At 46.7% G+C, this 16,300-nt stretch overlaps 1 protein-coding gene across 3 annotated transcripts in view; it reads left to right on the plus strand.

Annotated features, from left to right (window-relative positions):
* The window catches only part of LOC138185878 (uncharacterized), a 166,032-nt gene that overhangs the window by 120,292 nt on the left and 29,440 nt on the right, over window positions 1-16,300 (plus strand). For all 3 annotated transcript variants that reach the window (XM_069125196.1, XM_069125198.1, XM_069125197.1), the window contains exons 4-7: window positions 3,182-3,372; window positions 4,623-4,812; window positions 11,261-11,869; window positions 12,105-13,018. In XM_069125196.1, the coding sequence (XP_068981297.1) occupies window positions 3,182-3,372; window positions 4,623-4,812; window positions 11,261-11,869; window positions 12,105-13,018 (1,904 nt within the window). The remainder of the gene's footprint in view (window positions 1-3,181; window positions 3,373-4,622; window positions 4,813-11,260; window positions 11,870-12,104; window positions 13,019-16,300) is intronic.

The following is a 16,300-nucleotide window of genomic DNA, read 5'->3' on the forward strand; positions in this document are numbered from 1 at the left end:
GACGCGTGATTCCCATAATCCTCGAAGGGAAACCCTTTGTCCGCGCCCAACCAACGCGACGCGCGTCTTCGGCGAACGCACGGAAGCCCTTTGTCGTCTGCAGCAGAAATTACCTCAAATTAATGCCGCTGGCTTTCTCGAAGATCTTCGCCCCGTCGCCCCTTACCATTCGCCTGTTCTGACTGCGTCGCGGAGCTTCCAGCCCAGACAGTTTTCGAGCCATTGTTCTGGAACAGGCCGTGCGTTATCTGCCGATGACGTTCCGCGAGTCGGCCGATATTTGCTCGCGAAGACGAGAATCCAGCGTGAAAAAGAGGAATTTTTGCGAAGGAATTCTCGATGACGCGCGATACGTGGGGCGTTTCAAAGATCGTAGCTGAAGATCGGAAAGTTAATGAAATTTCCGTGGCAAGAAAGGAGTCGCGGATCAAGCGTGGGATGTAAAGTAAATAAGGGGAGCGCAATTTTTCACGTTGTTGCCGAGTTCCAGAGGATTATTCACGGACCTGGAATAAACTGAGCTTTCGAGATAAGTCTGAAAGGAAAAGTCTGCGGGATATCGAGGTCATGAGGAAGCGGACCGCTTGGGACGAGTTGCGGCTCTGCGGCAGATGCGACAAAAAGTCGAGGAGAAGGCAATAGTCGACACACAGTCGGAACATCGTTCGATCTCCCTGTGTGGCTCGGTGAATCGGCTAAAGGGACAATCGACTTGCAAACCGATAATCAAAGAACCTAGTGGAAACATTTACGTAGTGGAACAAAAATACCTCGCTTGAAATTTTATCCTTCCAGAGACCCGTGTTTTTCTTGTATTAAAAAGCTCAAGAGAATAGAAAGAAATGGCAGACTGTTTTTTACGGATTAAATTCGTCCAGCGTATTACCCAATCTGTTCGAAACTGCAGAGGAAAGATCCCACAAAGCTCCATTATTTAGTTTGATCGATCAACGTTGCGGCTCGACGGAAGTCGTTATAGAAAGCTACCACACTGAACGGGATTAATAACCAAGAATAATGCGATTAAAGGGTTTAATTATCGAGCCTGTGCTAGCGCAGTCTTTCCAAACGGCGTCGATCAACGTTGATCAGCCTCGATTCGAGGATAATCGAGCAAATCTAATCTGAATAGAATATTCGACTTTAATTGTTTTCACTATACTGCAATACTCGTTAAAATTGCACGCGGGAATAAACGTCAACGCTACGACCGAGCTTCCGTTTTCGCGTGCATTTAATTAAAAGTCTTTACAGTTTTTTAATAGAAACGCCGTGAATGCAGTTCGTTATCTCCGTAATTGCATCCTGGTGCTTGGGCTTGACCCGAAAGTTGCGCCGGTGATTCGCGACCCTCTCAATGAGCATTTTTATCGGTACCTGCGAAACCGCCGCGTGCCATATCTTCGTTCAGGCTGGCGGAAAAGTAGTCCACGATCGAACCAGACCAGCGACGAAACAGTTAAACCGCGTCGACCCGGCTCTGTTCCATTCGAGCAGACGAACACGTTCCATGCTGATTCGATAAGTCGTCCTTTTTTTATCGTTTCGTCGTTCGACTTCCCTTTGGGCAAACAAACGCATACGCGCTTCTATAGTTCTACGCGCATCTTCTAGAGTTGTTCGGCTGTTTGATCATTCACTTTCTACTCCTTGCCTGTTGTTTCATCCTGCTACTCGCTTTGAAAATGATAACATCGCGTTGTACGTCAACGAAGTTAGTTAAAGTTAGAAGATAGTTAAAAATTTGCGTTTCTTTTGCGAACGATAGAATAAAGACTGTGTCTCTGTTTGAAATAATAATAAGAAAATAATATGGAACGCATCCAATTGTTATTAATATTACGTAGAACACGTAAATAAATAAATAAATAAAGAGATAACCTTATTCTATGGTAAAACTCGGCGAGATCAAAAGTTGTTCTGAAATATATATAGAGAGAGAGGGTGGTCTGGTGACGTGGGACAAAAAACAAATTGGATGATGGATCTGTCTTGTACTTTGTCCTTGTGGTTCGTTCTTCGAGGAGCGTTTACCAATCGATATCGGTAGAAGTAGGTCCGGGCAAGAAAAGAAAAAGCGACGAAAGAAGGCGCGACGAAAGAAGGGGGAAAATCGACGGGGTGGAATGCGCGTTACGGCGTGTCTTTGCGGTGCGAGAAGAAAATTGGTCTCCGGATAAAAGCCGCAACGGGAAAAAGCGAAACGGACGTCGGTCGTCGTTCTCGATTTTCCTCCGTTCTGATCAACTTATCTTCGGTCACGTAGCCGACGAGAAGCGTTACGATTGAAAGGCGGCCACTATCGCTAACCGTAAGCTCTTTTTTACTCTCACGTTGATCGCCGACGTGACCGCACGATTTCTCGACTTCTCTCGGGAACAAAACCGTTCCGGATAAAGAACGCGGCAACGTACTCGTATGCCGCAACACACCGACGATTATCGTTCGTTCCCACTCCACCTAATGAATTCGTTTCTCAATAAAACTATGTGGCACTTTTATCGAAACACTTATACATGACGCTCCTTCACATTTTCTTTGATTCACAAAGAACAGTTGAACAATCTCGTATAACTAAAAACATAATATATTCGGTAATTTATATTCATCGGCGCTTCGGCCCGATTTATCCGACCTTATTCGACGAAACGTCACATCCTGTGCGGTTGTTAGTTTGTTAACAATAATCGATGCTTGCAATCGTTAATCGTGGCGCTTTCACCAACGATGATTCAGCACTTGGGTAATCGATTGCGTTCGGTCAGCGTCGATGAGCCACGTGTTGGCTCGGGCTTGCTCGCAAGCTTCGGCCATTAGTCTTCCGCTTTCGAGAGGGAAATTTCGCTCACCCTTGACCCTTGCTGCTTCCTGATATTTCCAATAACGAACGCTGTACATCCTCTTTAATCCAGCAACGATAACCAGACGCCTTCGACCTTACTCGCCAAGAAAGACTCGTAAAAAAGAAGAAAAAATTGACGCCAGGGGAGATAAATTTCCAACGACATTTATTTATCCGGGATAGTCCGCAGAACCAACCAGTGGTTTCTGCGGCGCGTAGCAGGCAATAGAAACGCGTGATAAAATGGCGCCGTATTGAAACGACACTGGCAGCTAGGAAAAAAAGGGGCGAGCAGTCAGAGGGACCTACTAAAGCGGCTTTTCTCTTCTTTTGTTTCAGGAATTGGAGAGGAGTTATACCCTCTCGACCCCAGGGGGTAGCAGCCCCGTTTGTTGTCCGCCCTGCAGCCCGCCCCCTGCACCGGCTGCATACATATCGAGCGCACGTGCGTCCTCGCGAAGACTCGGTGCCGGAAGTGGAATCGGAGGTCCGCCGTCCCCGGAAAGGGATCCCCTGGGAAGACTGTTAAGGTCAGTTCGCTTTTTCTTCTTCTTCTTCTTTTTCCTCAGAGACACGCTATTTAACCTTCTGCTGGCCAACGAGACGTGAAAAATGTTTATTTCACCACTGGCTGCTGGATTCTGTAAGGAAATTCTGCAAGATGTTCCATATTCTTGGGATACAGTAATGGGGTGGAATATTTGTTTTTTTATTTATTCCAGTTGATTCATAAGTAAGCAAGTGAATGGAATATAAGGAGGACTATAGTCGGATCTAAATGACGTTTCGCAATTTTTAAATCGTAACTCCGATCGAAACAAGAATTTACGATCCTCGCGAACAATAAAACGGATAGGTAATAATATAAATAAGAAGGTAATCGTCATCGAACGGGGCCACCTGGGTCCCAGCAGGGCGAGCCCATAAAATTGCAGACTGTTCCTGTCGGAGAAATCGTCCGGAAGCAGTAAAACCCTATCCCCGTCCCTATCCTTGTCCAATCCTTTTCTCCACGCTTGATCAGCCTGCTATGGGCTCCGCGTAAGATCATCAATCTTACCTGGGTACAACGAATGCATCATTCAACGCGAAGTTGCCACTTAGCGCGACTACGGTTTCGTCGCCTGGGAAATTAACCAGTCACCCGATAAGCGATCCACTGTAACGCCGCGTCCCGCCTCGTAACTCGAATTAATTGGAATTTTAGTGGGATGCTGTAAAAAGTTGAGCAAGAAGAACGCGCGCCAGCTTTCGAAAGCAGTTTGTCGTCGGCCAGGAGTTTAAAGTAGAATTAAATGAGTCTGCCAGACGGCTTCTTATCCCTAGTTTGGCTGGCAAATCGATAAAATGATAAAACCCCATCGAGGCTAAGCCGAAGCGTGTTAATCTTTCCTGAATTTTCCAACTCCTCTCTATAAGCACGCGTACACTAACTTTAGAGGGAAGACAGTTACTGCTTATCGTTTAAAGTAAGAAACGAAACTATGAAGTTCCGCATTTATTCAAGAGACTGCTTTTCTCCATAGTTAGACGATACGCTGGAAATCCCTTTCGATTCAACCAAAATCAACATCTTCCAATCCCTTCGGGGATCGATGTAATTCAAGAATCACATTCGATCATATTTGGTTTGTATTCGATGCAACGGCGACGCGAAACGGTCATCGGCGTTGTGCCAACATTCCATTAGCCCGTGATGCTTGCGGAATTAAGCAAATTCGTTGAGTGGCGTTCCTCCACGTGGTCGGCCGGTTAAACACAGAGAACTTGGTACTTGCAGATTCCTGAAGTCCTTCTACAGGGAGCTAGGCACTCGTGATCCACCCCATTTGCCGGCATGGGCGTCGCCTCTTCCACTTGGCACCCTTTGTCCGGCGCACTTTCAACCGCACCTGCAGCTGCTGCACAAAGGCGAGCAGGAGCACAGGCTCGAGAACATCAAGCCCGACCAGATCTTCGCCCCGGTTAGGGTGAGTGCTATAAATCATCCCGCGGAAACTACTTCGTCTCTGGTGACGCGACGTACCGGTTGTTGACGTCGGTCGTAAAACTTCTCGCGGACTCTAACGCGATGGACGTTCGGGAAGGGGAAACAGGAAGCGGAGGAATCCCTTGGGAGGAAATTTCTGATAAGAAGAAACCTGCAAGTTTGTCGTTGTAGCGCGTAGAACTTGAATTATCTACCTCGGTCCGTGCTCTCGCGCGATTGTAACTTTTTAATCTTTTTCTCGCTGGGGATGTTTGGAAATTTAAATAAAATTTAAATCAAGTATTCGAAACAAGGGAATGTATAGGTGTCACGGCCAGGCTATATCATTTTTGTAGAGTTGCGAGCTAGTTTTCCGAATGCACAGACGATGACATTCTACGTCAGTCGTATTCGACAGGGTAGTCCTGCCGCCCGCTGTACATTTGCATGATATCGACTACGTAATTGCGAAAGTCAAGTTGCACGGACAGCCGGCGATGCAACCACGATTTTCTCCGTCGAACGCTAAAACTTTCCGCGGTAACTTCGCGATATGTGAAAGCCAAGTTACCTATCCGCGTCCCTCGCTGTCAAAGTTTCACGTTGTCGAATTTCCGTGACGAATCGCGGCAAACTTCCGCTCCGTTGCTTTTGCTCTTACTCTGTCATTTAGTCTGCGTTTAAGATCAAAAAATCGAAGAAATCAAAAACGTTTCTTTAACTTCTACTACACCATCGCACAGCAGACAAAATAGGTATTAAAGGAAAAAAGGAAAGACGTCGTAAAATTGTCTCTGGTCGTATGCAGTATTTCCACGTTTTACTCCGATCCAGGAAATCCGTTTCTTTCCGAGTTTCTTCGTTCACGGTTCGGCACGGATATCCAAGTGGATGTTGCATTCTACTGTCCGTCTCGAGCGAACGACACGGATTGCGTCTAAAAACAAAACGGAGGAAGATGGAGCGAAGCGATGGGGCCGGGTTAAATCGCTCTAAGAAGAGGATGAAACAGAAGGAGAGCCGTCCTTCCGGATTTTCGACGAACCATCGTGAATTGACTGGGAACCGCCGTGCTATGTCTGTCGATGTTTGTTACCATGAAAGATGAATTCTCTGCGGGCAAAGCCGTCGTTTCACGTAGGAAGTTTCGATACGTTTCACCTGCTGATCAAGGGAATTCTTGAACAATCGAACAAAGAGCCTTCGTTCCTGTCTCGTACCATCGAAAATCCCTTCTGCACGGAATTTAGAAGTCAAGTATCCGATGGAGAAGGTAATCGTACTGCAGTGAAACATCGAGATATTATCGAGACATCGATAGAAAATAGACTGTGTGTTTGACGGAGCAATCTAGGGCAGAGTAAACGTTGATCGTGAAACGGGCAAAGGACTGGCAATTAGAGAAGAATCTCGGACATTCCTACCGCGCAAAAAGTGCTTTCCTCAGACAAGTGCAGACGGAGATGATAAAAAGGATTTTCAAGAGAGATAGAGAGTGCAAGCTCGCGTGAGATCGAGGAAGAAATATTCCTGAACCGAGATTTTCAACGCAATTAAAGAAACCGCCAGAAAGGAGGAATTAGACAATCTCGTTTCTTGCAAGTTGGAAGCGTCGAAAAGCGTTTCCCAACTGGGGCAGAGAGAATAAGATGAAACGTTCTCGAAAGGGGTTGAACAGTCGACGACGGTGGCCCACTCGAACTCTTTCCGATGTCGTTTCCGATAATAACATGAAGTCGAATCAAGTCGAGAGTATCGTCACAGAGGCATAGCTCCTTCGGTTCTCGAATAAAGAAGGTTTTAATCGCGCCTCGAAGATGCGGCGAACAAAATCGTGAAGAAGCGCGCGATCATTCGTCCGCTTCTGGCGTAACGAGGCATTGTTCTGTCGTGGCTCGATAAGATAGCCAAGCTTCGCTTCGTTAACATTTCTCGAAAGGCTTTTTAACCAGACAATGCTGATAACTTCTGACAAAGCGCGCAAACACCGCCTACCTTTGTGCCCAGAAGGACGCCCAGTGATCGAGCTTCGATTTCAATGGACCATTTTAATTTCGCCTGTACTTCGATCACTTCCCACGCTTGGTTCGTACAATCAAACAAAATAATTTCTAACAGGAAAAACTCGAATTTCTTTTAAACGTCACTCGTGCTGAATCAACTTGAGTTAAACTCGAGACTCTCAGAGTAGCGAAACTGTTCCACCATATTTAATTCAATCGATACAACGTCTCCGCCTGCAGGCGTTTCGACAAGGCCCCTTGGGCTTTCGGCAAACTGCAATCAAAGCGGCACGGTCGTAGGCGTGAACGACAGCCGAAGCATCGATCACCGGAGCCAGGCTGTCAATTTACGAGGAAACTTGTACACACGGCACGAGAACGTATCCAACGTGGAAATAGCGAAGGCGACCGACTCAGCCATCCGCTTAACATCTCAATCTTCCCGGCCTTAATACCGGCAGTATCTGCCGGCAGCACCGCGAACCAAAGATTTATCGAAGCCACAATGTATCCGTCCGCCTCGGAATCTCCTTATCTTGCGGATATATGTACGTACTTCGAGTATAACCGAAAGATCTCAGTGTCGCTCTATCTGTTTCGATCTTTCGGAGAGCCGACCTGCGTGGCTGGAAAAACGTGATGTCTAAATGGAACACGTGCGACTCTTTTATGATCTGTTTTCAGAATGGCACTTTCGTTCGACGTACGGATAATAAACGGTATTGATCGGCTGTTTCGCAGGATTGAGAAGAAAACTAGCGGGATATGACAGGAGACAGCAGGTGTATTACGCTCGCTTCGTTCATCAGGCGTCGCAATTAATAAATGTAACCGTCTCGGCCAATCAGAGATTCGAAGCTTTCGCAATTTCGTGTTACAGAATTGTTAGAATCTTCGGGTATGAACCGATCTGTAATTAAGCAGGTATATGGAGACACTTGTTCTTCAAAGACGTAGCTCACGCGTGAAGGCTCGATTTTTCCAATTTCACTTCGGCCTGTAATACACTCACCTCGGTGTAATAAATCTTCTACTTTCTCGTTCACTGTCATTGCGCAAATACCGCGTATTATATTGTGCCGATAGAGGCATCAAACGAAAATGCTACTGCAAGAATGTCAAAGGAAGAAAATTCGCGAAGAAGATGTAAGCTAGTCGAGACGAAAAGCGTCGCGACCTCGTCCTCGATAGATCATTCTGACGATGAAATTACTCTTTTCGCAAACAGTTCTGTGTGTCGTTTCGCAGCATCCGACGTTGAAGAGGTCGATAACGCGAGCGTGTAACGGAGCCAGGAAACGCAAACAATGCGCCACGTCACCTGGAAACGTGCACGTGGAAAAATGAGCCTCGTAACCGTGCCATTCGAGGCTCGGTATCGCGAGAACGCGAGAACAGGCTATGACGGCAGACACATGGCCACGTCAAGGTTGTGCAAGCCCGATATACCCTCCAAACACGAACGAATTCGTGCCGTACAGTCGACAAACGTGCCAGGGAGAACAAGCGGATCGTTGAAGAAACAAGCTTTTAAAGCTCTTCTGACCCTGTTCAGCGAGTTTCTTTCTTTACTTCAATACAGCACGGTATAAAAACGTAGAAAGAAATGAAACGAAATTAAAAGCTGAAGACTAATCGTTTAGTTAACGAGAATCGAATTCTTCCTTTTTCCGATTTAGAATCTTCAATTCAATTTATCGAGTCAGCATTGCTGTAAGCAATGAAAAGGGAGAATTATTGGGTCGATAAATTCCACTAAAGCGTAGAATTTATCGCGTGCCCGCGTGCAAAGAATGCACGGCGCCATAATGAGCGCGTTTACGTCGCGTAGCGCCGTCTTGAAGAACGTCTTTCCGGATCACCGACGTTCCAGGCCTCAATGTTCGTCTGTCGGAATATTATTTCCATTTTCCCGGGCGCCCGAGACAAGCGCAGCGACGAACGCTCTCCGATCCGGCCAGCTGGAAGTAATTTCTTTGTCTCGATGCTTGCCACGGACGTCTCTAAACACGCCTACTCGCACCAATAGCATCTTCATCTGAGACTCGCGTTCGGAACAGTAAAACGAAGATATTGTTCCCTTCGTCTTTCATCTGTTGTCTCCTTTTTGCTCGTCCAAGTGAAGAGTACTGTTGCTAGACCATCTCGACGCTTATACACGGACACACGATCGCTAAGATCGAGCGAAACACGTACGACAAAATAACAGATTTGCTATTCAGTGTATCCTTTAGACCACGATTTTAGTATAACTTATAATTTTATTGACTAGGTATAGAACAACAGTGGAAAACTCTAAGAAATTCGAAATGCACTGAAAATACGATGTAGTTGAAAAAATATTCCAATAATTTTAGAGAATTATAGTTCGTGCGAACGATTGTACATTGCAACGAAAGTACCAGAGCAAACAGTACCTAGTACTTTGTTTCATCCGAATCAAAATTCGACATTTGTTTACTTACATTCTTCAGTGGTCCGTCTACATTGCAAGTGTTCTTGTTTGTAATTCGAATTTGTTTGTTTACCAACTATGATCACGTCCAGAGCACAAAATACAAGATCTAACGGAGCTATAGTATCAGTGAATGCAACACTATCTCGATTAGAAGCGGCAAACTATACTCTAGCTGGCTAACTCTCTATACATATACTCTAACTATACATATAAGCTGGCTAAATAAACAGATTAGACGAGCTGAAATCACGAGGTTCACTGGCGTTGATGGAAATAGCCGGTCAATAAAGCACGGCAAGTCAAGAATCCCAAAACCCTCGGCAATGGAGGACTCGCAATAACAGGCTACGGGAGGTCTGAGAGACTATAAAGACCGTAGAGATAAGGAGGCTACGGTTGAACACCGTTCTGCTGAAATAGTAGAAGTGGAAGGCTCGATGAAATCACAGGGTAGACCTAGCCAGCCGTTCAAACTGAACAGCTGAAGCGAGCATTAGAATACAGCCAGCCTCGGGGATACAGTATCCGTTGAAACGAGAGAGGCATCAAATAATAATATACAGCAGATCGTATGATCTACTTCGAAAGGGATGGGAAGATTCAAGCAACAGACCGTAAAGGGACTAAAATCACGGGATAATAGCTCGGACCGACAGCCTCCTGCGGTGAAGGAGCTACATAGCAGGGTACCATGATCATAAAGCCCTTTATAATCTAGGACAAGCTGGGATGACGTTCACCGATAACGAGGGCGTGGCACTAAACCATAATGCAAAACCTTTTCGCAACTATCTCTCTGTCTTTTGCGAAATTGATATATTGTCTACTTTTCGAAACTATTCCGTACAACTTTCAAGTACATTACGTGACAATGATACGGTTTAATGCAACACAAATGGCAGGGTTAACGAGCTCGTAAACAGCGATGAACGATCGAGTCAGATCGGTAAACAATCAGGACAGATTTCTGATCGATAGTCGATGCACGATGATGGAACTCGAAACACGCAATTCTGTCCTCTGATAATCGGTCCCGTAAGCAAGTTCCTGCCCTACAAAGGGTAGCTCATCGCGTGATCGATCGGCAGACTCGCAATTGTTACGGCATTACGGTACAAACGACTTTCTCCCTTTATTGCCATGGCACGCGCATCCCCGGAACAATGGCCGCGTGCACAAAGCGCTGCGCGAAAAACAATTTTGTCAGACGCTGATTAAATCCGTTTCTAGGCCGTGCAGAGAATAGTTCCATTGTTATATGGGAAATTTGCTTTTCCATTTTATCGATTCGTGTCGGACATCGTGCCACGTGGCAGTTGAAAGTCGCCAAGTCTCGTTAGCGTCATCGAGGTGTCTGGAAAAAAGGGGAGGGCAGCTTGATGATCGTCGAAGACTTAGCCGAAGATCAGTTTCACAGGCAGATAAGTTTGCCTTTTATCTCTGTTCGAGATAGAAGTTAAAGAGAACGAAATGAAAGGCACGGCGAATCACGAACAGTTTGTATACCGGAAGTTCGTACGCCGAGGATAGACAAGCGGACCAATGCTAAGAAGAAAAGTTAGCAGCTTCGTGACCAGTTTCTCGGATACTCCTCGGTTTCTCCACTTCCAACTGGTTACCAATTAGAAGTTGGAACCTCTCGCGTGAACCACTAATCCTATTCGATGGATCGACCGTTTCTCTCAATCAGAACCACGTCTATCTGTAATTTTGCTAACTTCAACCACATCTACCATTTAGCAGATGCAAGTCAAATACAATTCTATTCGACCGTTGTAACAGGAACCCGATAGAAAAGCAATTCCTTGCGTTCATTACATCCAGAAGAATCGAATTTTGTCAAATTGCACGGTATCGGTACTCGATCGAGCGTCGTACAGTATCAAACCTAACTGAATCTTAGTCGGACCTAGGGAAAATAGCAAATGAATTTTGTCGAAACAGAAATATATGGATATTCGATCGATTAATTGTATCCACTGTTTTAGCTGAGCGATGGCACGGTATCAGAGGCGCCCCGCCGTGTGGCCATTGAAGGAGGCCCCGGAAGCGGAAGAACGACCCTTTGCCTCCGCCTTCTTCACCAGTGGGCGATACAAGGCGATAGTCCGGCTCTGGCGTTCATCGTCCCTCTCCGTGAACTTCGAGGCAGTCCTGTGCTCAATTACTTGGCTCGAGAATTATTCCCAAGGACGGCAGCCATCGGCGACGCGGTCGCGCAAGTATGGCGCACGCTGCATTTAATGGAGGACCGTGTGCTATTTATCCTTGACGGATACGACGAGTGTGTGGGGGGCAGAGCGTCCCTAGGCGATGCTATAGACCTTCTCGAGGGACGTTTGTTCCCCGACGCGAGAATCCTGGTCACTTGCTCGCCCAGCAACTCCAGTGTACTGTCGCCGTTAGTTCAAAGGAGGATCCATCTGGCTGGACTTGAGTGGCCCCACGTCGAGAGGCTCTGCGTGGCGTATTTCATTCACAACGACATCGCAGAGAAGGCTTGCGAGTTCCTCGAAGCGCTGAACGTACAACCACAGGCCGTCAAGCAGCTTGGTCAGCATCCTCTCGGCTGGATTATGCTCTGCTGTCTCTACCAGGTATATATCGAAACAGAATAAGGTTAGAAAAATAAAGATAGGATAGTCATAGATCGGTGAAGGGGACGTTTAAAGTTTGCGAAAAAATCGTGAACGAGTAGTTGGGCAACCGAGCTGATTCGTTACCGGGTGCCATAAAAACGATCTCGCCTTGTCTGTGTGTTCGATGTAGCGCAAGAGCTCCGAGAACTCGTAAAAATGTCGACGCTTTAAAGCTTGCTCTCTCGTTTCTCAGGACTCTGGAAGTTTACCAACGGAAACCAGCGCGCTGGTTCAAGCAGCCGTCAAGTGTATCGTGAAGAGGAGCCTCGATCCACCGGTACCTTACAACGAGGAGATCCCAGGTCATTGCAGAAAACGACTGGAGGATTTTGGAAAAGTGTCTTTGGCTGCGCTGAGGGAGGGCAGGTGCTGCTATACCGAGGCTGAACTCAGAGCTAGAGGTGGTGGTATAGAAATTACCAGACTGGGATTCCTGACCAAAGGATTGATTTTCGGCCAACGACGAAAACCAGACCTGTACACACCGATTCACATGGCCGTAGCCGAATTCTTGGCAGCTTACTACTTAACCTCAGTAGCTCAATACGCCAATATTCTTCGAAGGGAGTTGGAGGGATTACCATCGGGTATCATCAGCCATTTGGCTGGTCTACTGGGACCCAAGACGCATTTAATATTAAACCAATTGTGTCCGCTAGAGGTACCACCCAGAGCAGTTTTCTCGTTGCTGAAAGCAGCCGGTGCCTCGGATGGAAACATTTCCGCCGTGTGTAGATTGGTCGGTGCAGGGCCGGGATTTGGTCCCGCGCCCAACGAGAGACCTCCAGCACCGCTGGTCCACACTTCGCCTTTGGAACTCGAAGGATGGGCGAGAATCCTGGAGAGCCCGGCTTGCACCCTCGAGGCCCTCGAGGTGGTGTTCCAAGTGGAGAGAGGCTCCGATCCCAGATACCTGGACGACTTTTTCGAAGCTCTAGCTGGAAATGAGAGTGTCAAGCTCGTGAGAATCACGTCGCTTCTCGGCCAAGAGTTCCCCGCGGATGAAGCGCAAAAGTTGGCCGGACACTTAAAGAGCGTTCTGAGCAAGAAGAAACTGAACGACTTTGAGTTGGTTATAACTTGTCTGGAGGAAGCAGCGCACGATAGGTGAGTCTCTGTCTAATTTCCCGTTAGAAATTTCTCTAATTTTCTCCCTGTACGATTTTCTTGCAAAATGTGTGACAATCGCAGGACGTGCTCGACGTGTCCGTGTTCGCGACGACAGTTTGGCGATTGTTCAGACGTTTAAAAATCAAAAGACGAAGCTTTCGCTTCGCGTTTCTAAAGCTGCGCGAGTTCAAACACGGTTTAAGAAGACGCACGCGAAACGTAGGAAGGTTACCACGCGGAAAGGTGCCGAAGGGTAACCGTACCAGAGTATTCGTTAAGCTGACAGCGAAAAAACCGTCGGCCCGTTTGCGCGAACGTCGAGCAATATCGGAAAGTGGATTAAAAAAGTTTGCCCGAGGAAAGTACGTGTACATGGACGAACAAATAGATCAGTTTTTAACTCGGAGCGAGAAGCTGTCTCGACGGGTGCAAGCAGTTCTCTAAGGCAGACTGAGAAATATTTAGAGCTATTAATAACGAACGCCTACTTATCTTCGGCGCGAAAAGAAGTTCCAAGGAACCACCATCGTTATAGAGATTTGTGAAACAGGTTTTACACATTTTATAAGCACACTCGGATGCTTTTATGAATCTTCACCGATTTATCCTTACACGTGCGATACTTAACAGTTTCAAAGAACATCCTATAGACGACGGAGGATTGATGTACGTGCTTGATCGTGAAAGGTCGTCGGAATCGTTTCTGCAAAATTTCTTTCATCGATCGTGGTCGTACGGCGCAAAGGTCAGAAAGTAAATTAAAAAGTTTACTTCGCTCCGTATGATAGCAAAGAAGACGTTTACCCTCGCTCGGAGCGTGGAGATCGGAGGGTGGGAAAGAGCGCGTGTTTACCCAGCGAGCAAAGTACGAATATACGCGAAGGGTGGTGATGCTTCGAGTCCCCATTTACATAACCGCTCTGGTTGCTCGTGTGTGCGCGCGTACGTTTACATTGGCCGTGTCAGATGCTCTGCTTTCTAGCATGTTTGCAAGGAAAAGAACAGAAGCTACACGGTGGAAAGCGATGGAAGCGCTGCAGAATTACGTTCAACCGTAACAATAATTCTCGAATATCCGTCGAATCTGCCTATTCGAATCCAGCTGCGTAAAATTGTTTTCGCTCTTTGTCGTCTCTCTATAAAGTGAAACCGTTGAAACCTGAGAAACCCGAGACATAAATTTGACGCAGATGCGCACTGAGCGTCGCAGCTACTGCAAGACGAGCAAGATTTTTATTCTAAAGAGTAACTCTTGGGAAATTTTCAATTCTCTAACACGTCCTCCCGCAAACAACTTCGGACCAACGAAACTCGAGGATCTTCTTCTGCGAAGCAGAGATGTTTTTCACGCGTGGCCCCCTGGCGAAAAGGCCGATATTCGATATTCAAAGCACGACGATCGCGAGCTCGCGAGCAAACGCACTCCCCCAAATGTGACAAAAAGAGCGGGGTAACAATGAGCGGCCGTCGAGTGGGGCTGCATAAAGTCGTGGCGGAGAAAAAGTCGAGAAAGTGGCGGAACAATATGCCGCGGCAAGAATAGAGCAGAGAGGCTTCGAGATATTTTTCCTTCTTTTTGGGGAGATTGTTCGAGGATCATGAAGGGGCGCGGCTTCGTGACCCGTGGCGAAAAATTAAGGAGGACGCGGCACGATGGTTTTCATAGTCGAACGTCGGACCAGTCCTCTATATTTCTCCTTTTCTCGCGTTTCTTCGCTCTCTAGCGACTCTATCTACTTTCCTTATCTCCGAACCTCCTTTCTTCAACTTCTTTTCGTCTCTCGTCCCCCTCTCGTTCGTGGTTCCAGTCTTGTCTCTATCTCCTTCAAAGTCTATATTTCTACGAGTTCCGTGAGCAAAAGAGGCTCTACTCCACTAGCTGGCCCCTTGGCGCTTCCTTCTGTTCCTTTTGCCTTTGTCGCAGCGCTTTGAAACTTTTCGAAGGCTTTTCGAAAGAGTTTGCCTCAAGATGACGATTCATAATTTTTCTCGCAGCGGGATTTCCACAGCGGAACGCTTTGACGCTATCCGTTTACGAAAAACTTGGCTACAATTTCCAGACTACAATCAAATTGCGAGGTCTCTTAATCTCGTTCCCAACCTCTTTCCCTGCTGAATCCTGCGTCTGTTCTCCCTCTCCCGTGCAATTTCTCTGACTACTCCTAAACAAAGTCTTCTACGTACTTGGTTTACCTTTCAACCCTCCTGCCATCCCTTCTATCCCGAGCTCATTGCTGTTTCCAATTTTGACGTGTTCTCCACGCCGTCGCGTTCTTTATTACTTGCCTTCCTCTCCGCACCATCTCTGTCGTCTAAACCGGACCAATAGCGGAGAAAAATCCTTGAAACACGCGACGAAGTACACGAGGAGGGCATCGTTTAACCGCTATTTGCCCGGAGGCGGAACATTCTCGACCCGACAAACTCATTGTTGCGCATCGAGAATGTTTTTCTCGCTTTTTCCACCCGTTCGTTTGCCTTCGTTCTATTCTTTTCCGCCGGAACCGCTCTGTTCAATATGATATCGAGTAAAGGTACTCTACATTCGGTCAGAATCTCGCTAGCAGGCAAACGCTCCGCAAAGAACGCCGATTTCGATCGATGGATGGAAGAAATACCCGGAGACTTGTAGCAGAAGAGGAATCGTCCGGAAAAAGAAACACGAGTCGCGACATGAAAGAGGGCGCAATGTACTTTACGGTTTGTTCTGCTCTCTCGATTGCTCTGCAATTTCGTTCTCGATGTTTCTAGAGAATTCTACGCTGTTCCACTCGTTCGTCTGATCCAATTGAACCGAGAAAACATTAGAAAAACGGTAGCCGATCTTCTCGATAGCGGATGGAATTCTACGAGTTTTCGAACTTGCCGAAAGTTCTGGCTGTTCGAGGAATTAATATCCATGGGAAAAATTCTTCGATCGTTTTCTGCATCGTTTCGTTTATCGAAAACCACGTTGAAGTTATTCGAAGAATTCGATCGATCAAATAGACAAGTTACGTTAAGACGATAAATTTTCTGCTCGCGCTGGTTATATCGAGACACGATCTTCCTCCTTGGTGAATAGCACGTTACAAGCCGCGTTAACGCAGTGTGTAAATAATACGAATCCTCCAGGGCGAGTTCAGTCTCAACGAGACTGAATGGGCTGTTAAGCGAAGAACGCTTTCTAAACTCTGAAGAAATCTTCGTCAAGAAAATCGTATAAGGAATATAACCGTCGATAGGTTGCTGAAAAGTCGACGATCACGATTTGGCTGACGTTGACGAAGAGACCGTGTT

Source organism: Bombus flavifrons, chromosome 13, assembly GCF_040668555.2.
Source record: "Bombus flavifrons isolate JBK064 chromosome 13, iyBomFlav1_principal, whole genome shotgun sequence".
Lineage (NCBI taxonomy): Eukaryota > Metazoa > Arthropoda > Insecta > Hymenoptera > Apidae > Bombus > Bombus flavifrons.